A 23,364-nucleotide genomic window follows, 5' to 3' on the forward strand; every position below is an offset into this window, starting at 1 on the left:
CTCTGGCTGCCTACTTAGTCGTTCTGTTGTTTGTTTATGCATGGATGTACACTATCCCATACCCGCCTTCACTCATCTCCCTACTCTCCACCCACCCACGGCCGCAAAACCTCGTACTGGTCTGTGTCGTATACTTCGTCGTTCTCCAACGGCGCCACTGATTCGTCCCCTCCCTCCCTCCCTCTCTCCCTCCCTCCCCCCTCCTCTCTCTCCCCAGCGCACTCTCTCCCTTAAACACACGCGCGCGTGTTGTCGACGTTGTCTTGGGGTTTGGTTTTTTCGTCTTTCACGCGCCGTACCTGCATTACTGGAAGCCACTCTAACATGTATCCCCCCCTCTCCCCTCCCCTCCATGATAAAGGCGTAGGTTTTGTTCTTGTCCCCCCTCCCTCCCTCCCTCCCTCCACACACACACACACACGCTGGGCCCCCTCCCCACCGTTTCTTCTTCCGCTGCCTGTACATTAGCGCTCCGTTGGGCATCATAAGCTTTTCTGCGTCTTTTTGCCGCTTTTCTTTCCAGCTAGCCATCACTAGTACGGCTGCCACGAGGACAACCACCATCACCACGTGGCCCCAGCGTCACCTGTTGAGCTTTTCGTAGGTTATGTATGTGTGTGTCTGTGTGTCGCTTTGCACAGAAGTCTATCCCACTCCTGTGCGCGCCTATTGTGGTGACTGTGCAGTGTTTTGCTGCTCTTTGTCTTATTCTTCCCACTTTGCCCACTCGAATTCAGGATTGTACTCTTCATCGGATATCACAGCCTCATCGACGGCATTGCGTGAACCCCTCCTCTCCTCCCTCCCTGCCTCCTCCAAGCCACCGCCAACTGAGAGAATTTCCCTGGCGGCGTCGCTTCGATGAACACCTCCATGGCGGCGACGCCGACAGTGACGTGGCGAGAGCCTGACACATTGCAGCGCCTCCCACAGCGGCCATTCAACGAGGTTTTGCAGACCGAGGCGGCCACCTACCTCATGCACAAACGCGCCGCTGAGGCGTCAACGGGGCTGCCAAAGGGTGACCTGCAATTCTTGGCGGTGCGCCGTGATCGGCCTCCGGTGCCGCCTGAGCTGCTGATAGAGCTGGAAGACGGCGAGCGAGTCGAGTACCCGCCACACAGTGCACCGTCGCCTGCCAACGCCTCCTTGAAACCACCGGCAAAGCTAAACCCGTGCGAGTGCACCACCGCTTTGTTTGATGCGTGGCTCCGCACTGTCGTGCAGTCCATTCCTGCGCCAGAGGAGGCGGCCGGTGCAACACAACGCGAGGATCGCTCTCTTCCTGGTACCAGCAATGGCCGGAGAAAATTTGGCGGCGTTACAGGGGTGTCGCGTGAGCAAGCCCTCTATACGGCACTGGGGCTGCTCGAGACAGCTGCGCGCTTGCTTCAGCGTCGCAGTGTGCTTTGCCGAGATCAAGCCCGCCTTCTGCATGTCTACTACGACGCGCTAGAGGAGGACATCCACCAGCACGCGACAGCCAGGTCGACGTCGATAGCAGCGAAGAACTTCGTCGATAGCACGACCAGCACGCAGCCTCAGCAGCTGCTGCCGCCGGAGCACCATAAGTTCTCCCCGTTCCACTACCACATGCGCATGTACAAGCGAGCTGCGCCACTTCAGCACTACACAGAGGAGCAGAAGAAGCTGCAAAGCCGGTTGGAGAAGGTGTACTATGTTCTGTTGAAGCTCGAGGAGGTGGAGGGGGTGAGCAACTCAGTTCTTGGCGAAGGTCAAGCTACGTCGCTGCTGAGCCAGCAGCAGCACCAAAGCACGGAGGACCTGTGCGGTGGCAGCACCAAGGTGGGGTCAACGGCGCGCACTAATTTGAGGAAGGACGGCTTAGGTACAGGGAGAAGCGAGAACTCGAGTGGTGCGCTCACGCTCACCAGCGGCAGCAGCGCGCACGGATATGGAGAGAGCAAGTCAGCTATGAACGAGCTAACGTCTCAGCCTTCGCGAAGGCTTGCCGGAATGGAGCGGCGTGTGCGTCACCTGCGCCGTAATCTGCAACTACCGCTTCCTGCCTCGGAGGTGACGTCTCGCCTGCGCAACGAGCTCATTCTCTCCTTTTCCGCCCGGGTTCTGGCGCTGCGGGAGCCAGCTCCCTTCACATATGAGATCTACGTGACTGCCATCACCACCGCCGCGTCGTCGTGGTCGTCGCACGTCACCCTCCGTTCCCCTGGTGACACCACACATCAGCAGCAGAGCTCGCACTCCATCAGTGCCTTTGTCGAGTGGTATGTCCAACGTGTCATGGATCCACTCGCTATATCGCAGCTTCTTAGCATCGTCCCGCGCGAGCACGTGGTGACGACCACCTGCCGCCTTGTCTACGCATGTGAGGCGCATGCGTCGCTACGCTCGTCGCGCGCACTGCCCGATCTGGGTCCCGTCCTGCTGCGTGCTGTCGCTGAAGGACGCGCAGACGCCGTGGCACAGCTGCTTCTCTCCTCAAGCGTCTCCTACGGCAGTGTTCTTTCCCATCCAGTTGACTGCCACACGTGCTTCTTCGCAGGCCTCCTCGGTGGCCAACTGGACGTGCTGACGCGGCTTGTAGAACAGCAGAGCTGGCATGTGAACGCACTGCACGCACTACTCTTCATGAGCGCCCCATGGAGCACGGCTGCGGCACCGACGGCGACGATGGTGTCGCGCGGGTGCTACACATACCAGCGAGCGCTGATGGAGCGCATACAGGCGTTCCTCTGTGTGGCAGAGCGGGCTCTTGCGGCTCGCTGTCAAGCACTTACGCACGTACCGCCTCACTCTTTGGAAAGGAACGCCATTAATCCAGAGAGCATCAGCACCATGGCCGGCGGCAGTGACTACGAGACCGACAAGTGCGCCCTTGCAGCGCTGCACAGAGCCCAGTTACTCGACATGAACGCAGAGGGTGAGAAGCTACTGGCCACTCTCGGCCGTCTCAGCAGCGCCGTGTCGTCGGCGTCCACCCACACCAGCACGACGGTGACCTCAGGCACGACAATAGCACGCGAGGTTCGGACAAAGAGTAAGGAGGAGGGCGCCAACGGCGCGGACGACGACGACGATGACGGCGGGGAGACTACCGGGTCAACTAGTGTCTCCACAGTAAGTGCGCTGTCGATGTCATTCGCGTCCCGAGCAGCCGCCGCGCCACCGCCAGTGTTTTTCAATGGAACTCTTCACAGCCTACGACTCTTCCTCGCGCTGCGCAACGCTACGCTACAGTATGAACGACAGCAGCAGGACTTACGGTGGTCCACGCTGCTAGGCAACGTCAAGCCATCGACGACCGGGGTTGGTGGCGGCGGCGCTCAATCCGCAGCCATAAGTGCCACGGACGGATTCGGGGGCAGCGGCAATAGTATGACCTGGCTGCACACCAGCTCACCACAACAGCTGCAAGACGCAGCTGTCACAAACGGTCGCACCGACCACCGAGAAGCGCCATTCTCCTCTGCAGTGATGACCTCATCTTCCTTCGCACATGTGCTGCAGCAGCATCAGCTGGACGCTATCACTGCCACTGCAGTGTGCCCGCTGCGCTGCCAGATGTGCCCAGCCTTCACCACTCCGCAGCTGCAGCGCGTAGATGCGTGGAGTTATGGTCCACTGCAGTCAACCACCGCCATTACAACAGCATTGAGTACCGCACGCGACACCAGCAATGAGGGAGGAGCGAAGCTGTCCGCTGAGGAACTCGTCCCTCTCGCCTCACAGGCGAAGGCACTGATCGAGATCGGAGGAGATGATAGACGTTGCGACGAACGCTTGCGCGACCGTCTCAACCGTAGCCCGAGCCCGCCGCCCCTGCGTAGCCGGCCCATCGCGGCGCTTCTCATGCGATCTGACACGGCCATCGACATGACGGCCAGCTCTTGGCACGCGTACCCTGCTGTTGGTCAGGCCACTTTCGTGGGAGCGCATGAGCACCACGGTAGCGGCAACAGCAGTGCGCTCAAGCGTGACGCCCGCAGTGCCAACAAGCCCAAGGCGGGCATTCGAACCACCCACGAAACTCGCCTTCATCGGCTCGTGAGCCCGTGGCAGTCGTGCGGTGTCACAAGCGTGATTTCATCCCTTCAGTTTCGCTACTCGCTCTCCATGCCGCTAGAAGAGGTGCGTCGAGCCGCGCAAGATGCGAAGCAGCGACGTGCACTGCGCACCTTGTACGGTAGCTCCGCGGTAGAGGCTTCAGACAAGAGCATCTCTGACGACGATGACGGAGACGGATCGGTCGACCATCACCACCAGCTCAGCGATGACGGTGCCGCAGCTGCGGAGCGAGCTAGTCTCTCTGCCCGCACTGCTCCGACGCCGTCAACCAAGCCCAGCTTCTACTATGAAGTCCAGCTATCAGTGAAGTACCTTGTAGCCTTGTATACGGCTGATTCCATCGGTGCAACGTCACCCACCATCGACAGCAAAGAGGTGGAGCATGGCGCAAGTGACCCTCTCTCCGAGGACGCAGCGTACCGGCTATGCGAGAATTGTGTGGTAGTCGGGCTGTGCGACTCCATCACCGCCGCTCAGGCGAACGGGTGCACGCGCGGCCCCTCTCATTCGTATTTGGTGTCCCATCTTGGCCACAAATGCGGCGCCGGGAGCATGGCAAAAGATATGGAGAAGGGTGGAAACGGCGACGATTCTGACCTTGCTGCTGCCGTCGGGAGCAACAGCACTGACGGAAGTGGCGCCTGGTCAGCGGGCGTGTCGGTGTCGGTGATTGCTCACGAAGCGGTGATGGCCACCGACCAGACATCGACAGCACCGAGCGACGACGACGTCGGTATGGATGTTCTTTACTTGGGCCTCTGGAAGCATCAGCAAAATAGTGTGCGCGCCATCACGGCAATGCAGATCGCACACCATCACGTGGACGAGGATGCTGCTGGGCCTTGCGTCAACGCCGCACCAGTATACCTGCGGCTGGAACTTCCGCGCTGGAGGCGGCCAGCGGCGGCGGCGAGCACGAACGTGTGGCTGCCTACCATCACACAAGCCTGCCGCGATGACGTGGCGATAGCACTAGCGAAGACTCATCAGCAGCGGCAGCAAGCGGCAGCGGCGCAGATTGCTGTGGCGAATGAGGTCAGCAAGCACGCGAAGACGGCCCTGAGTGGAGAAACTGCTCCTCCGCCCCCTTCACCATCTTTGCTTTCGTTTCCCCGCGGATGCAGCCAGGTTTCGGCCACGCTGGTGCTGGGACTGCTGCTTGACCCATCAGCGGGCACACTGCGTCTGCGCCTCAACAACTACACCGACTTCGAGGAGATTACGCTGGGCCTGCGCCCCAGCAGTGCAGCCGAAGCCTCCGCAGTTACAACATCGGCGCTGCCGCTTCTCCTCTACCCAGCTGCCACCCTGTCGCTGAATGACGGTGGCTGGAGAAGCTGGTGTAATCATCAAACGCGCGAGTGGGCAAAGCTGCAGCAGCAGGAAGCTCAGCAGTCGGGACTGACGACAGGCGAAGGGAGAGGCGAAAGCCCGCAGGCCCTCCACAGCACATTGTCGTCGTCTTCGCCGCTATTCGTATCCAATGCAGTTCTGCGCTTCAACTTCGACGTGGCCGAGCTGCTCTTCGGACCACCACCGCCCCACCAAGCGGTGATGGTCACGTCTACTGACGCAATTGTGTCTGCCACGGGTGCCCCGCACATGTCGCAGCAGCGGCGAGTCAGAGAACCGATCGGCGCGCTGGCACCGCAGTCAGCGGCACCGCCGTCCCAGGCATATCAGCCCATTGCGCTGCTGGACAGCTCAGTCAAATTCACTCAGATGCTGTCGGTGCTCACCGACGTGTCGCTTCGCGCAGCGGCGAAGAAGGGCACCGACAAAAATCGACAGCAGCCCGAACTGACCAGCCTCGACCACAACGACGGCGCAGCTGCAGTGGATGAGGAGGACGAGGTTGACAATGCCGGCGCAATGATGTCACGTGGTGCAGCACCACCGGCACATCCACCCGTGTTGCTTGCCGGCTCGCGCGATCGCCGCGCACGTGCTGCTCTAATGCAGGTGCAGAGTCTTCTGAACACTCCTGCAGGCGGTGCTGCCATCACAACAGCCGGCAGCAGCTCCGCCTTCAATAAGAGCGAACCCGTGGATCTCTTTTACCCTCCCGTCCGCATCTACCGGCACAGCTGCCACTGTCCTCCTCACGAGCTCTACCCATTGTCCTCCTCCTCCTTCTCCGATGCGACCGACGGCGACGACGCTGAGGTGCGCAGCAGGCGCGCTCAGCAGCAGCAGCAGCAGCGCCGACGGAGTCGAAGAAACCGGCGAATCGGGCTTGGTGGCTCCAGCGAGGCGCCGTCATTTCAAATGGCCAACGTGTATTGGCACGATATAATTCCCGAAAATGCGCGCCTCACACCACTCTGCGCGGCATTGGCGTCGCGGCAGCGAACCATGGCGTACGTCATCGCAACCCACCCGCTCACGTGCTTCTGCGGCCTCAGGGCTGGCGAAGAGAACGCTGGTGCTGCCCTAATGCAGCAGCAGCAGCAGTCTCAGCAGCGCCGCACCGCCCTCTACACAGCGTGTGCGCTCGGCTACATGGAAGTGGTGCAAGTACTGCTGGAGCGCGTTCCCGTGGAGGAGCTTCTCTTGTACTTTGGGCTTGTGATCGAGAGCGAGACACGCAGGGCACTGCAGCACTGCTACGCGGAGGCCAACGCCATGTTCTTGCGCAACTACCGACTTCGCTCACAGACGACCCAGTCGTCGTCGCCAAGCGGCGCCGATCGCGGGGGCGGCAGCTGCAGCAGCAACAGCAACATCACTACCACTGCACCAGCTGAGCAGACGATAAAGAGCGGCGGCAATGCTGCTTCGACCGTGACGCCGGCAGTGCCTTACCTCACAAATGAAAAGCAGCGCGCTCTTCTCGACATCTCGGCCATCTACTCCTCCCCAAGGTCCACCTACACTCCGCTGCACGTGGCGCTTCTCGGCGTGGTGCTTGACAATGGAGACCAAGACGACGAGGGTGTCGACGAAGATGATGCCGTCGACGTTGACACGGAGGAGGCACGCATGTCCGCGCTGAACGCGCGTCTCAGAAAGCAAACCACCTGCGTAACGGTGCTGCTCAACTGCCTCTACGACCTTCTCTGTGTGGCGCCAGCATCGAATGCAAGGACGCTGAAGTCGCAGAGAAAAGCGGTGTCAGTACATCCACCGCACTCGCTGACATCTCATGGACGGGAGGTAGCTCTGCCGGAGGGTGAAGCGCAAGCGCGGAAGAGGTCGTTGGCGAGCCGCGAGCTCCTTGTCGATGCGCTGAACCTGCAAAGCCCGCCTGGCGAAACCGCTCTGATACTTGCGGTCCGCCGCAACAATGTCGCCGTCACCATGCGCCTCTTGAAGCTGGGCGCGCAGCCAGCTTGCATGGATCGCGTCACGCGGCTGCTCAGCCTCGAACTTGCCTGCGCGAACCGATGCACACCGATTGCAGAGGCTCTGCTGCAGCCCCACAGCCTTGGTGACGAGTCTGGCTCGGCAGCTGGCACCTCTGCGTACGCCACGTCGCCCGTTCTGCTGAATCATGCCGGCATCGCCACGGCGCTGTGCTGGTGCTCCATCAACAACATGCCTGCCGTCATGCAGCGTCTCCTGGAGTGCGACGGGATCGACGCGGAGAGCGGATTCGAAGGAAGCTCCCCACTGCACCTCGCGATCGCGTTCGGTAGCGAGGCGGCCGCGCTGACGCTGCTCAGCGGCACCCGACCGAGGAAAACGGCCACTCTCAGTGCGTGTAAAGGCCGAAGCGGCGGGGCAGAGGCTCCACCGACAACTCTTGCGGTAGTCGCAACGGCGGCAGCAACAAAGCACGTGAGGCTTGGCGCCAGTCAACGAGGCGCTGTGGAAATTTTGACCTCAACACCGCGGCCAACAGCGGCCGTCTCCGCGGCAAACAGGGATAAGAAGCCCTTCATGGATGTGAACATGCCTCACGAGCGTACTCACTGCACACCGCTGCACCTCGCCTGCGAGCGCGGTCAACTGAACGTTATTCGCGCTCTTCTGCAGTCGTGGCACGCTGAGCTGAACATCTCGGCCGCTTACACAAACTACACTCCCCTCCTCACCGCAGTGGTGAATGGACAGGAAGAGGCAGCGCTTCGCATCCTCGAGTATAGCAAGGACGAACTCCGCCGCGGCCGCCCAGTGTTAGATCTGTGCGCGATCGATCAGCATGGAAACACCGCTCTACACCTGGCCGCGAGTCGTGGGCTGGCTCTTGCGCTGGAGTACATGCTGGTTCAGTTCAGCGAAGAGGAGGTGACGCGACTGGCAACCCTGCACTCTACTCTACGCACCTCACCTGCGTATCAGACAGCGATATGTATGGTGCCCATGCACGCTGTGAACAAGCAGGGCAAGACCGCCTTGCTCGTCGCTGTGCAATATGAGCAGACCGAGACGGCCGAGCTGCTCGTCAGCATGCTCATCGACAGCGCAGAAACTCGGGAAGTGGGGGTCGCCGGGGCGACGTTCGGTGGTGGAGGTGGTCCCACGCTTTCCACCTCGTCAACGGATGCCGCGGAGGCGCCACGCAGTGCATTCGCAGCCGCCGCTGCATTGGCGCCTTCATCGATGGCGTCGGCGCCCTCACAGGTTGGTGGTCCCCTTATCGAAGGCACCTGCCTGGTCCTGCACCAGGCGCACAAGAAGCATCTTGACTCGGTGGTACAGCTGATGCTGTCTGCCCCGCACAACCTGTTCCCCTGCACCGATGTATTTCGCGAGTCGGTGCGGCTGTATAAGCAGCAGCAGACAGACAAACGGCACCCCGTGATGCTGCTGACGAACAAGTCTTTCAACGGTGACGTCCACCCAGCCATCGCTTCCGATGAAAGCAGCGACCAGGCGCTGGCGAGTACGCTGAATGAAAACGTCGCGCAGCGTAGCCATGCCATGTCGCATGATCGAGGCTCGTTTGTGCGCCTGCTGCTCACGCGCGCCGCCGGCCCCACCATCTCGCCCAACGACGCCTTGCGCGTACTGTTGCGCGGCTTCACGCTCCCGGAGCTGTGCTTATACCTCAGCGACGTGGCGGCGGAAAGCGTCGCGCTAGGGGTGCAGCGAGGCACGGCTATGGCGCATTCGGAGCTTTTGATTGGCTACCTGCAAGAACATGCTGGCTCGGTGGTGGGGCCAACGCGGGCAGTCGTGTTCTGCCGCGATGTGTGGCTGTGCCTTCAGCAGTGGATGTTCAGTGAGGTGTCTGCCGAGCGCGAGCGCGTGGCGGCATCGCGCTGTCATCGACCTCCGTGCAGTGGTGCCAACGAGTCCACTTGCTCGCAGCTGGCGCCGGATATGGAGAAGAGCGGCGAGCACCGGCAGAAGAAGCAACCGCAGAGCGAGTTCGAGGTCACTCCAATGAATTGGCTGTCGCGCATGCTGCTCGTCTCCAAGGCCGCCGTTCGCAGTGGCGTACGCGGTACGGCTGCGCAACCGACGCTGACGTCGCAGGTGGACGCGCCAAGCCCCTGCGCTGTCTCTGTTGAGGGGCCTAGTGCAGCAGAGGAGGCGGAGCACTACCGCAACGCCTTGGAGGCGACGCTGAATCGCAAAACGGCGAGTCTCAACATGGCGCGCATGATTCGCCTTTACGGCCGCTCTCACGGTGGTGCAAGGGCCATCGAGGAGATCAAGAGCATCGTGCAAGCACACGTAAAGACAAAAGTGAGTGCGCCTGCCGCAGTGGCACCCTCGGCCACGCTGAACGACACCGGCAACAGTTTCTCACAGTCGGTGCTCACCCGCTCCGTAAAGGCGCAGAGCATGCGGGACTTGGTGGAGCAGGGTGCGGCGTGGAACAGGGACAGCGGGGCCGACTTTGAGGCGACCATGGCGTCGAGAGGTGAACACCCCTCTCACAACTCCATCGACGTTAGCGGCAATGAGGCTTTTTTTACAACCCCGATGGGCTTCACCGTTTTGCAGTTGGCAGCCACCCTCAACCTCCCCGAGCTTGCCGCGTTCCTCGTGGAGACCTACAACCTGGACCCCTTGTACGCGCCGGCCCAAGGCATGTACACGTACGTTGCTCGACCAGCAGCACCGCCGCCGCCGCGGCAGCAGCAGCAGGCCAACCGCTCCAACCAGGGATCGAAGAAAGCGGAAGAGGCTGCGCGAGTGCGTGATGTCGTCGCGCACACCGTGCGTGCCATGATCGAAATGGGCCCTCCCTGCCCAGGCCGTGGCGACTATGGCGGTGCTAGCAAGAGCAGGGAGGATGACGCCGTGTGGTTCTGCTGGACTCCATACCGCCTCGCTGTCCGCTCTGGCAACACGCACACTGTCAAGAGGCTCCTGGTGGCCGGAAGCGGCGCAACGTCCGCCACAGCCGCGACTGCAGAAATGACATTCGGAGAGCAGTGCGACACACGCGCCTCGGCCCGACTTTCGCACTCGGGCGAGTACGTTGAAGACAGTGCTTCCGTTGGCAGTGCAGGCGTGGCTAGAATGACAGAGGCCAGCCCCGCAGCTGCTCTTGTCGACTACAAGGAACCCGCGTGGCTCGACCCGTATGAGCGCACAGCCCTGCAAGAGCGCATTGTGGCAGCGATAACATGTGGCAGCGGCGCCTCCGGCAGCGACTCGCTTGTAGCCTCTGACACCCTCACCGCCTCCGCTGGTTCGTCGGCTTCCGGCGCCGCGACAGCAACCTCACCTACGCTGTCAGAGACTTTGGCGATGGTGCACCTGCTGCTGAAGCACGGTGCTCAGACAAACGGGCTCTTTGACAGCACCGGCAGCGATGCCTGGCTGCTCGCCGTGGCCGGCAGCGGCGCCGCTGATCTGCCCGTCACGCACAATAGCTACGTAGCCAAGTGCAAGGGCGCCGGTAGCGACAAGGACAGGCCGTATAGTGCTGGTTCTCAAGCGTCCTTCTCCCTACTCTCCCCAAGGGAGGCATCGCTGCCGTCAGTGCGGACGAGTGCTGGCGGGTCTGCTGGGCAGCGGTGTATCGACTTGCTCCTCCGCTTTCGTGCTCCGCTTCTGGGGTGTGCACCGGCGTTGCAGCACCGCCCTGGGACGCTCCTTGACGGCAGGCGTCTGGCCGGACCACAGGCGAGCGCTGAGACTCAGTGCTTCAACCAGCAGCTTCTGCGTCACCCCCACTACTTATTGTGCCAGTGGCGGAGTCTTCCCTGCATGCGGCTCGCGCCTACAGGAAGAGCCTCAACACGATCTGCACACGGAGTCCGGCGGGCCGCAGGCACCGGTGGCAACGCGCACGATGGCAACCACAGCGATGAAACTCACGATACGGCAGGCATGGAAGGCGTCGGCGCCGCCGCAGGTCACGACTGCTCTGTGTTCGACCAAGCGGATGCCCTGTGTGCGTGGTACGAGGAGCAGCAGCAGCAGCTCCCATATCCAAGCACCGCGATAGCCACTCCACGCAGCGTCGGCGGGGCAGAGTCATGCTCCCTCCCACCGCAGGCCTCGACACAATTCGTGGCGGGGTCCTCGACATCCTTCTTGACCCTCACCTCGGTCGAGAGGATAGCTGGTTTGCCACGCGCCGCCACCCAAGGAGGAGCGGTGAAGCTAGATCGCCAGGCCCTGACAGCCGGATACACGCTGAGGGCAGACAATCTCGCGGGAAGAGAAACTGAGACGCTGCCGCTGACGCCGTCCGTCTCAGTCGAGTCGGTCAAGAGGCAACTCATCGCGGCACTGAGGCTGTGCTACCGCGTCGTCCTTCTCTATACGTGTGTAGAGTACACACCGGTGCAGCTGCTCCGACTTGTGGGCGCCTTTGGTGTGACGGTGATGCCGGTGAGCGCACGGCACCCCCTAAGCGGGGACAGCGCCGCTACACGACTGCTGCGCAAGGCGCGCGATCGCCTGCTCGCCGGGAGAAGTGGAAATGGCGGTGGTGCCACGACCAGCAGCATCCCACGCGGGGCGCGCGGGAGCGCTTATGCGTCGATGATAGTGCGCGGCACCGACGCGTCGTCGGTGCTACCGCTGAGTATGCTGAATAAGCCGCCGTGCACCGGGGGCCCGGCCGTCGATCCAGAGGCGCGTCTCTTGATCGACACGTGTGTGGCGCTGGTGCACATGCTCTGCGATGGTGTACAACGTCTGCCGTCATCCCCGTCGGTGCCACAGTCGCAAGCGGCATCAGCGCCAACCACGGCTGCCGGGCATGCACTGCGCTCGGTACTCTTCCGGCCCTCATGTGACGGAGAGACCGCGCTTTCCCTGGCCGCACAGATCGCTCATGCGCCGCTCATCTCCATCCTTGTACAGAACGGGGCGGCAGCATCTCTGACTTCTCACGATCACAGTCGGAACGAAGATGAATTGTGGCACAGCTCGCATGGGCCGTGCAGTATGCTTCAGGGAGGCGACGACAGTGGCACCGAGGCAAGAGGTGAGGACGGCATTGGCGTCTATGATCTCCCCGAGATGCCCATTCCCTCTAATTACTCCCTGCGCACGAATCTGGAAGACGGCGTGGTACGCGTGCTACTCGCCACTCGTGTCTACTACCCTGCTCATGAAATCGGAACCATACGTGTCATGCTCACACATATGCCGAACGAGCCCGCACGACGAGCCTTTCTGCGGTGGGTGTACCCGAACGTCCACCCTCTGCCGGCGCTGCAGCTTGCCATGGACAACGTGGATGTCGTGTCGGACTTCCTGACGACCCCTGACTGCATGAACGCGCTCTGGACAAATTTGCTGTATGCTCACTTCACGGGCCAACTGGACACCGCCGTGCGAGCGACAGCGAAGATATGGAACGAGCTGCTGCGCGTCGTGCTTCCGGGGGCGCCGGCAGTGCCGATTTATCTCGTCATGCGCGCCGCTGTCCGCGGGGAGGTCAGCGCAGAGGAGTTGAAGGCGTCGCACACTAGTGTGAATGCACAGTGCTCGCAGGCAGTGTTGTCGCTTCCACCGCAGAAACAATCTCGCGCCAGCTCAATGAGGTCGCTCAGCGTGGAAAGGAAGCGTGCAGGAGCGCGCCCTGTGGCATCGACGATGTCGAACTGGTCTCACGTCGTGCGCCTCACGAACCTCTTCCTGCAGCTCATGTCCATGTCTGTAGCCGAGACACTCATGAGCAAGAGCAATCGACCATCGTCGTCGTTACACGAACTACATAAAAAGGGAAGTGTTGTTGCATTGATGGATGGCACCCAGTCTCCATCGCATGGGCTGTCGGGCACGCTACTGTGGGACACCATCGAGCTAGCCGTGCGCTACGATGACAAGGACGTACTGCAGCACCTATTGCAGCCTTGCCTGCCAGACGTCGTGCTCAAGCACATCACCAACACCCAATACCAACAACATGCGCTGTCGTCGACCGGCACCTTGGGAAGGACTTACTCGTCTATGGGCGTGAGCGCGCATGCAATGGAGGTGGTTTCGACGAAGATTCTCAATAGCTACCCGTCCTTCGCTGGCGTGAGCACCACGTCGCAGGCAACTCGCGTGCTCGAGCGGCTGCAACGTCTGCTCTGGCGAGAGGCGCTGCAAGAGCATCATGTCGACCTGCTCGCTGTTGCTGCGGGAAGCGTTGCAATCCTGCGGTTCCTGTACACGTCCTCGCCCCCTGAGGTGCGCGCGCAGATGACCCCTATGCGCTATGACCGCGTCGACGTGAAGAGCGGGATGCCGGAGGGGGTGTCTCATGCGCCGGACATCGTGGCCCCTGCTGCGGCAGCGACCGAAGCAGCCGAGGAGCTCATGCGGACCTTGCAGAAGGCAAAGAAGGACAGTTTCTCCTTTGGTGCCATATCCACCACGCTTTCATCGAACGGCGAGGCTTGGTCGGCCGCACCGGCACTGGCAACACCGACCTCGCCCGTCTCGCCAGCGGCGACGCAGGCGTCGACATCAAGGCTTGTGAAGATGGTAGAGACACCTGACAAGCGTAGTAGCACTTTATCACTCATAGACGCACCGCAGCTGCAGCTCAAGACGAGCAAGGATAACGACGAGAAGGAGAATGCCGCTGCCGTGGCGGACGCTGAGTTGTGCTTCATGGAAAGCTGCGTGCGAAACGGACGCCATCGTCTCGCCCCGGGCGAAGAGCGACGTCGGCGCGTAGCAGCGGTAATGTGGGGCCTCGGCGCGGATGCCTGCGCAGTGAAGCTGCCGATGGTTCAATGCACCGCGAGGGCCGTGTCCTCCGCCAGCGCAGACACATCCGATGCGGCCGCCGCGCCAAGTACACGAGTAGCGGTGCAGCTGCATCGCAAACCGGCACCGCCACGGCCGCTGCTGCCGCCCGCTCTACACCGCGCCACCGGCAACGACCCCATAAGCAGCGTCAACGCCACCTTTCCTGACAGAGCCACCAGAAATACCAAATTGGGCGATGTCGACCCGGGTAAAGAGAGTTGTACGTCAATCCCCATCGCAGACACGACTACCACGCGACGGGCGGTGCAGCGCCGAGGGCGGACCAAGACCTCGCTATACATCAAGGCCTCGGCTGCAGGCAAGGAAACTGGAAGGCAGTCGCCGCTCAGCCCAACGCCGCCTCCGGCGGTAGTGACACCAGAGCCAACCTATTTCATGTACCTCCAGCTCGATTGGGCGCTACACTCGACTCGTCTGCTTCGTTCGCCTCGCCCCTCCAGCGCCACGCTCGAGACAATCATGTTCCTGCTGGACCAGCGAGTGGCTCTCTCGGTGCCCGTACTTGACCTCTTCCTGGCCGGCACTGTCGCCCCCAGCAACGCAGCACCAGCGGTGCCGCAGCAGTACTCCCGTAAGGCAGATGCACAGCAAGAGATCACCCTTAATCTTCACTACCAGACCCGGGAACATCAAGACACGCTACTCCACCTGCTTGTCCTTCACGACCAGTGCCAGCTGGCGGAGTACTACCTTGAGTACTGCCACTTTTGGTTTGTGTCCAATGAGCTCGATCCAGAGCCGGTGAGTGGGCGGCCGGGCCGCTTCCCTATCGACCAGCATGCCGCGTCGGCTGCATGCAATTCCAGCGAGGACGATCTCGGTGACGGTGACGGCTGCTACCTTGGTAGCGGTGGCAGCTGTATCGACCCTGACGGGGAGAAGCGGAGCACGCGTTTAAGCCATGAACTACGGCGTCACTCTCGCCTCTCCTCCTCCTCAGGGTACGTCAGGACCGTACCGCACAAGTTCCTGCGGTGCATGCTTCGAGTGAACGCGCACGGGCTGACCGCCTTCGACTACGCTTATACCCCAACAATGCTGCAGGTGCTCGAGTGGTACGGCTGTGTGGCGCCCACGTACCGTCCAAACCCCCACGTCTTTCGGCGAGTCATCTTTTCCCAACAAGAAGGCGGCTGCGGAGGGCATGGCGATGTGCGGGAGGCCTACACCTTCGCGGACAACGTGAACGATTACGACAGCGACGAAGCAGCCAACCACCAGCGGAAGTCCGGAAGGGGGATGACAATGCGTCGCAAGCGCGAGGTCCTGCGTTTCTTCCCTGTGCCGCGCCTGGTCCTGGCGACTGACAGCTTTGTGGCGCTGCTGGACCCCACCGGCATGGAGCTGGCTTCCACAGCCGGCTCCGTGGCGACTGCCCTGGCGCGTACTACTGCCTCAGGGACCACAGATGGCCAAAGCCACAAGTATGCCGGTGCTGTGGATAGGAATCTCACCAAGGATGACGTGCTGATGCCAACCCGCGCGCATCAACAACAGCAACCGAGCGATCACTACGTCGCCGCCATGATCAGCACGGAGCGACGACAGCTGCAGGTAAGTCGGCGGCGCCGCCAACAGCAAGAGCACGCTAGGGCACTTTTGTTCGAGCAGGTCTCCGCTCAGTCCCAAACAAGTGTCGCACACGGCGGTGGAAACAACAGTGAAGCAGATAAAGGGACGGGGGGTGGCAGGCTGCTCTACCTGATGCGAGCCGTAACGGCTCACTGGCGCCAGCAGTGGGAGTTGCAGCGGCACCCGCCTTGCAGCGAGATGGCGTTGTATCACAACGCCCTTGAAGCGCAGCGACTGCCAGCCTCCGCCTTTACCACGGTACCGTCACGCGGTCGACGGAAGCTTCGAAGCAAGAGCGGCGCCTGTGGCAGCGTCGGTGCTGGCGCCGGTGTTCTTCCGATCCTGCTCAGTGAGGAGGTGAGCTTGCTGCACCTCGCTCTGTGCTCCTTCGAGGATGAGCTTGTCCGCCTCTACGGCGAGCTCCAAACGGCGTCGGTACCCGCAGCAGCGGCCGGCAACGACAACAGCGGCGCCGCCCGCGCGCATCGCACAGGCGGCACGGAAGTTGCTGCCATCGGTGACAGTGACGACAATGCCTCTGGCCTAAGCGCCTACAGCCGTCTGCTACTGCCGCTGTCGGTCACTGGCAAGCCCGCAACGCAACAACAACAACAGGACCACGAAGGGGGGAAGTGGCGCTCCGGTAGTACGCCGGGAGGCACCCCACCGGAGATGGGCAATCCAAAGACCACACCAGAGCCGGCGAGGAGCCGCACTAGCACTGTTGTGCTGCCTCGCGCTCCGGCCCTAGGTGGGTCGATGGGTGCTGCATTGCTGCCGGGGCAGCAGGGCCGCCAGCTCGCCTCTGCCTCCCCCGTCAACGACCCAGTGGCGGCCTCGCAGGACTGGGGGTCGTGCAGGCGAGCCCCTACATCGCCTCCTCGGCTGTCGCACATGGACGTTGTGTTCCTCCTCGAGTGCCAACGGTTTATTGTGTATCCGCTCAGCCTGCCCAGCACCGACAACGCCGTGGGCATCCTCCACAACGACAACGGCGGCGATGACACCCACGACGAGAACAGCAAGCCGCGCAGCAGTGCGAGGGGCAATGGTGAACGTAGTGCCAGCATTGGCAACACCGGCTGCAGCCCCAGCAATGATGGAAGAAGTGTCACGTCCCCTCGCATGTCTCTTGGAAAGGGCTCTGACGCTGTCGGCGAGTTGCCTGCCATCATTAAGCGCTGCACCGGCGGTGATGTTGGCATTAACGAGCAACGCACGAAAGCAATGAGCAGCGACGCGCCGCATCAGCGCGCGTCTCCTGCGTCGACAGTCCGTGACACTACTGGCCGTTGTCCTGCTCCTCCACATCGGTCATCCGCGCGACGCGAGCGTGGGGGCAGCGCGCGTGGTGCGCCACCGAGCGACTTGCCGCTACTACGCTCTCTTCTAGCGCGCAAGGCCTCGGATGATCTGTCGTGGGCACTGGTCGATACCTCAGACCATCGCTGCGACGCGGCGCTGCTGGTGTCCCTCACTCCAATGATACTCTCCGGCATCGGCAGCGGCGGCGCGGGTGGGACTCCCGTGTCGGCGGCCGCGACAATGAGGGGCTTGGCGGTGCAGCTCATGGACACACGCTGGAAGCAGTTTGGCAGCAGGCCCGTCCTCTCAGATGCCAACACGGACGCCGCGTTGACTGCGACAGATGTGGTGGCGCTTCTGAACGTGCCTCCGTTCATCCCTGTGGACTCTCCTGTGCTGCAGTCGTGCCAAGCATCGCTTCCAACCGCCGCAGCGCCAGAAAGGGGTGGACTGGGGACATCGATGGCAGCACTGGGCTCTGACACAGCGCGCACGCCAACTGTCATGGCGGCGCGACTAGAAGAGTGGGTAGCGCGTCGCTGGCCGCTACCAGAACGAGCACCGCGCTCCTCGAAGCTGCACGGTGCTGGCAGTCGAGCAGACAAGAAATATTGGGGGCTACCTCTCACGAACGCGGTGACCGCCCACAAGCAGGAGGACGAAAAGGAGAGGATTCAGAACACGAAAGACACTGATGACGATGGCTATGATGACGACGAGGCAGCGAAACCTTCGGTGCTCGACCAGATAAAGCCAGTTGGCGGAGTGGCCACAACGGCCCAACAATTCCTCATGCGTGCCCTGCTGAAGCGCTTTACTGCGGCAACGGGCGCGCAGCTCTCTGAGCAGATGGGGTTCCTCATCACCCCCAACTACGATGTTGTGGAGGTCGGCGACACGGCGGCGGCACTGCGCGGCACTGAAGCAGAGGCCACTGCACCGCAAGCGGTCCAAACGAACCGTCGATGGGAAACTATACGAAAAAGATAAGCAAGAAGAAGCGCGTGTACCCTGTGCGGACGGGGTGAGAGGGAGTATTCGCTCCTTTCTGCCATCGCTTTTTTTTTCTCTTCTCCTCCCTCCCCACTCACGTGCCACGTGGTTGGTGGGTGACGCGTCGATTGCCATCAGAAGTTGTCGTTGCGCTCTCCACGGGGGCGGGAGGAGAGGGAGAGAGGTACCCTTGCCTGTCCTTTCTCCTCCACCAAACCCCTTACACCACCACCACCGCCGCCACGACCACGACCACGACAGTGGATAAAGTGTGCCTCTCGATGTACATGGGTTTCGTCTTTTCTGTAGTGTATGCATAGGGGAAAAGTGAAGGGTGGAGGGAGCTCTCTCTCTCTCTCTGGACTTAGTGTCACGGTATTTTCCACGTAGCGTGATGTCTCTTGCTGAGGTATACACAAAGCGATTTCACGGCACAGGGTCAAATGCGAGTCTGCACCAATGCGGAAAGGTTTACACGGGTGCTCGCCATCCCGACCTCTCTCGCCTTCTTTGCCTCTCTCCTTCCCACCCTGCACGACTTTACGTCTTTGCTCGACTGCTTGCTGCGGTGACACACACACGCACATCCCTGTCCACACGAAATAATTCACACCCTGGACTGCATACCCCCCCCGAGGTGTGTGTACCTCTTCGTGGGCTGATTCTCTTCTTCCTGCTCCGCCACCCCTGTGTCTTCTCCTTCTCTCTCTCTTGTCTCTCGCCTAGATTGGCCATTACAGTGGCGCTCCCTTCCCTCTTTGTCTGCTTTTCCCGCCGCACTTGGGCGCAGGTGGGCACGTGTGTCTGTACGACGACGTCCTCATCACACCTCCACACCCACCACCACACAAAGATAAGGGCCGGTCAACGAACGCGTCATTGACGCCCCCCCCCCGGCACACACCCCACCACCAGCTTGGTTTTTCTCTCACCCTTTTCGTTCACCCTTCTCCATCTTCCTGCTGTACTGCGCGTTACACGTACATCGTGTCACGCTCCGCACGCCTTCTTGTTTGCGGCTCACTCGTGGTGTCGGTGCTCAACTCGTTTTGGCGGCCCACTGGCACAGTCTTTGTGCCCCTACGTGCTGGCGCCTGCGTGGTGTCCTGGGCGCACATTGCAAACACCACCGCACCACCTCTTGCAGGAGCTCCTTTACTGACTCTCTTTTCGCTCCTCTTTTCGTCCCTCGCTCGCTCATGAGTGGGGTGAACGTGTTTTGCCGAAGTCGCGCTTTCCATTCGGACCTCCACCTCACCTGCACTGCAGAGTTGTTTCCTGTATGCTTGGGTTCGTGTTGTGGCGCTGCGTGTAAGGCCACTGTGTATCGCTGGGCAAGCGCTTCTCCCTCTGCACCTCTCCCACGACTCTAACGTGGCTCGACTCTGCCGCCGAGTTTTCGCTTTTTGGCGGGTTGGGGCGGAGCGCAGACGGAAAACAGAGCGCCACAATAGTGCTGTGGCATCGCCCTCTTTACCCATCCGCCCCGCGCCGCCCCGTCCCCCCCTCCTACGCACACACACACACACACACACAACCCTCGAGTCGACAGGATGGAGCTTCAGACGCAGCAGCACTTTTGCCTGCCGTGCCCGCGCCCCTACACCACCTCTTTGGTGTGGATGTGCCTGGCATGCGGTGAGCTTGCCCCGTACGAAGGAGCCTCTTATTACTCGACGAACAACGACCATGCCATGTCAGGTGGATTTGACCTCACCACTGCGCTTGGCGACCGCGAAGCAGCCGCCTACGCTTATTCGAGCTCCCCTCCGGAGTCGACGCCTCAGCGTTACAGTCATCTACCATGCGGCCGTGCAGAGTCCAGTTACCGTGCCTCGCACTACACCTCTTCCTCGTCCAGTAGCAGCGGCGTTGCTGCGCCTGCTACAGCCACGACAACTATATTGGCGTCCTCGCTGCCAACATTAACACCGCTGCGGCAGGCGCAGCAACACTCCTGCGTGAACGACGCATCGGACTCGTACTTGTCACAGGCTGCCTCGTCCAATAACAGGCAGCAGCATGAGCAGCAGCTTCCGTTGAGCGTGATGCGCCGTATCACGAGTGCTACCGTTGAGGATGTGATCCACCGCAATAGTGTCGGTAGCGTCGGCGAAAGGCGAAAGCGGTGCGAAGGCGCGCTATTCTCCGCTGAGGTGTTCGACCTTCGCGCAGGTGAAGAAGCCTTCGGCAACGACGAGGTCTCGGCAGGTGGCAGCAACTTGTCAAGCCGCTGTCAACGCGCACCCACAGATGTCACCGCACCCGACACGCCGCAGCTCGCCACGCCCCTGGGAAACATCAGAGATGACGGCAACGTTCCCGCAGCGACTCCGCGTGCACCGGCTGCCGTCTCTCTCCCTCAGCCCTCGGCCGCCTGCCCGGCCCCCTGGAGAGACGCGGACTTCAATGACGCACAAAGCCTGTCGAGCGCCGGGGCACGCTCTGGGCAGCAGGAAGAGGATGTGACATGCTCCCTAACAGCGCTGCTCGCGGAGGAGTATCTGATAGGCAGTCGCGAAATGCGCTTCTGCTGCTGCTGTGGCGAGGTCCGGTGCGCCGAGATACGAAAGGTGACGGAGCTGCTGCCAGCAAGGGCGACGGTTAGCGCCTCGTACGGGGACGCGGAGAGTGACGAGCCCCTGGACTTTTCAGTTCCCGCTGCCGAAAGTGTCTTTCAGCCATCCGAAGCAGCACAGTGGCGCTCGCCGCCGCCCCAGACATCTCCAGCTGACCGCCAACAACAAACACAACCACGGCAATCAGCGGAGTCGAATTCTCGCAAGGAGATCTCCTCTGTCCACCTCGTCGCCCTCTCCCTCGCGCGACTCCTGTTAAAGGTGAAAGCCATAGCGGTGGCGGCCGTTTACAACCTCCATCCACTGTCGCCAGCGCTGCCCAAGGCGTACTTCAGGCGTCATGGCAATGGCGACAATGGTGAGACGGCAGTGGGCGATGACGAAAAGAGCGTCTCCACCAGTGACTCGGCGCCGCTGTCGGTAAACTCAATCTCGCGACCCCCACCGCTGGCTCCGGAAGGACGTCGTCTGAGATACCCTCTGCAGGGCCCCAGAGAAATGGATACAAACAGGGCGACGCCATTGGCGTACGTCCCGGCAGAGATGCACCCGCTCCCATGCTTGGCATCGGTGTTCAGCGTCACCGGCGGCGGTACAGTGGAGGATTTGAACAGTGTCTCGCTCGACTCTAGTGAACTACCGAGTTGGGCCTTCACAGCACCGGACGAGGAAGACACGTACAGAGCTGAAGAGGCCGACGAGAGCCTCGTCATCCAGAATCTGCGCGGAGGCGTGCAGAGCGACGAGGATGTCGGCACAAGGAGTGCCGAAGACGCGCATGCGTGTGTACGAAGGCTTCACGATGGCTCTCTCTCCCTGTCAGCCATCGCGGGCACCACCGCGGCGACAAGAGTGGCACGCGAACAAAAAGAGAAGTGGAACTCAATCAGCGTCTCAGAAGCCCTGTGGCGCCTGGTGCTGCCATCCCTCAGCGCCCCTTTTCTGCCAACGACGTCAAAGCCGTCGACAGCCGCTGCCGATCGCGCATTTTCGCTCGATGGCCGGAAACCACTTGAGCGTCTAATGGACTGGATCGTGTTCCCGCCGCGTCGCGGGGCTGTGGAGTCGACGGCAAGCAGCGCTGTGGTCACCAGCGCGCGTCCCTACCGCGGCTTTCGCGGAGATGTCGAGGAGGCCATTAGTCAGCTGAATGCGGTGCAGCTCGAGGTGGCAAAGCTGCGACTGCAGCAGGTGTTGGCAGCTGTGAATGCGGAGCAGATGAGGCGCGCGGACTAATCGAAGCGCGAGTACTCAGCGTAGAGCGAGCGCAAAGTCTTACCACTTTCCTCCTCTTTCTCAGTGTGTGTGTACGTGTGGGGGTAGAGGGGTGACCGGCAAGAGGGGGGAGAAGGGCAGCGGGACACTCTGCCGTTCGATCGCCAATCCTCTTCTCCGCTTTTACTGAGCGCACGTCCGCGTGTGCTCTGTGTTTTCTTTCGACCTCCTCTCTCACCTCTTTAACGAGAAAGCATCGACAAGATGATGAACGCCATAGCAAGCCAGACGTGTTCAGCTCGCTTGACAGTACCAACCATCAGCCTCCTGCCTGTTTCCATTACCCTTCCCTCTCACCTGGCGCAATGCATCAGTGCCTCCACCGAATGGCGGCTCAGTCTTTGTGGCGCAGTGGCCGCAAGAGCAGCGACAACGGCGGAGGACAATCCTGTCGTGCTCAAGGGCTGCACTTGGCTACCGCTCGCTTGGGGTGGATAGGGAAAGAAAAAACGCAGGTCAACCAAGCATGTTGAGCATACGTCTCGTGCCGTTGCTGCCCAGGTCTACGCACGTACCTCGTCAGGATGTACCTGCGCATACAGGGGAGTCAACTCAAGCATGCACACGCGTGAACGCTAGAAGAAGACCTCCGAGTTTTGGGGGGGTGTCTAGTGCCCCTGCATGTCTCTTCTGCCTTGCACTTCATCTCTCCTCTGCAATTCTTTCCTCTCGCCTCGCGTGGTGTGTCGTCGTGTACCGCCGCCGGGGGTGTCTCACTTTGGCGGACACCCCGCACACACACACACGAGGGGGGTTCGTCTATTTCTCTACGCCAAGAACGAGAAAAGGATAAAAAATCATAGAGAAACAGCAGCAGCCCCACCAGCACCAGCACCAGCAGCATAGACAAGAGCTGAGGGCGTCTTTTCGATATTGACTTACTCTTTTCCGCTTCTCTCTTGTCCCGCTCTGTTCTCTCCGTGTCGCTGCCTCCGCCTCTCTCTCTCTCTCTCTACCCCTCCCCCCCCCTTTCACAACAGCAGGAGCGCTGCTGTTGAGTGTCAGGTTTCACGGCTATCGTCCTGTGTGCACTTGGGATAAGTGAAGACACACGAGTGCGCAGAGAGAGCGCGCTACGCATACTCATACTCACGCACACTGTGGTGTGTGCGTGTGGGTGTTTGCCTGCTTCCTTCGAATCAAAGAAGTCCTCGCCTGACACCGGCAGCGACTGCACTGCACTACATTTGACGGGGAGAGAAGAGGGTGTGACGCGAGAGCACGAGGTGGGCTGGCTGGCCGTCTTGGCACGTAGGCCTGGACTACTACGCGACAGCGACCTACGCTTGCTCTCCCTCCACCCCGCTCCCTCTTCTCACTGGCGCCAGTGCCCTTATCCTCGCTGCATTAACGCCCACGCGCTGAGCAGCGCACTTTCGTCTTCCCTGCAGTATTTGTTTTCTTCTCTGGGCTTGCTCGTTTCCCCCACACGCACGCACGCAGCCCCCCCCCCTCCTCCTCCTCC

At 61.3% G+C, this 23,364-nt stretch overlaps 2 protein-coding genes across 2 annotated transcripts; both read left to right on the forward strand.

The window, feature by feature from the left end:
- Nucleotides 1–861: 861 nt before the first annotated feature.
- LPMP_190990 (hypothetical protein) lies at nt 862–18,042 on the forward strand (the record flags this gene model as incomplete). Its single annotated transcript, XM_010699792.1, has 1 exon — nt 862–18,042. One exon carries the CDS (start codon nt 862–864, stop codon nt 18,040–18,042), a length of 17,181 nt encoding a protein of 5,726 aa, XP_010698094.1.
- Nucleotides 18,043–19,598: 1,556 nt separating this feature from the next.
- On the forward strand, nt 19,599–21,860 carry LPMP_191000 (hypothetical protein; the record flags this gene model as incomplete). Its single annotated transcript, XM_010699793.1, has 1 exon — nt 19,599–21,860. One exon carries the CDS (start codon nt 19,599–19,601, stop codon nt 21,858–21,860), a length of 2,262 nt encoding a protein of 753 aa, XP_010698095.1.
- Nucleotides 21,861–23,364: the final 1,504 nt, after the last annotated feature.

Source organism: Leishmania panamensis (assembly GCF_000755165.1).
Source record: "Leishmania panamensis strain MHOM/PA/94/PSC-1 chromosome 19 sequence".
NCBI classification, from domain to species: domain Eukaryota; phylum Euglenozoa; class Kinetoplastea; order Trypanosomatida; family Trypanosomatidae; genus Leishmania; species Leishmania panamensis.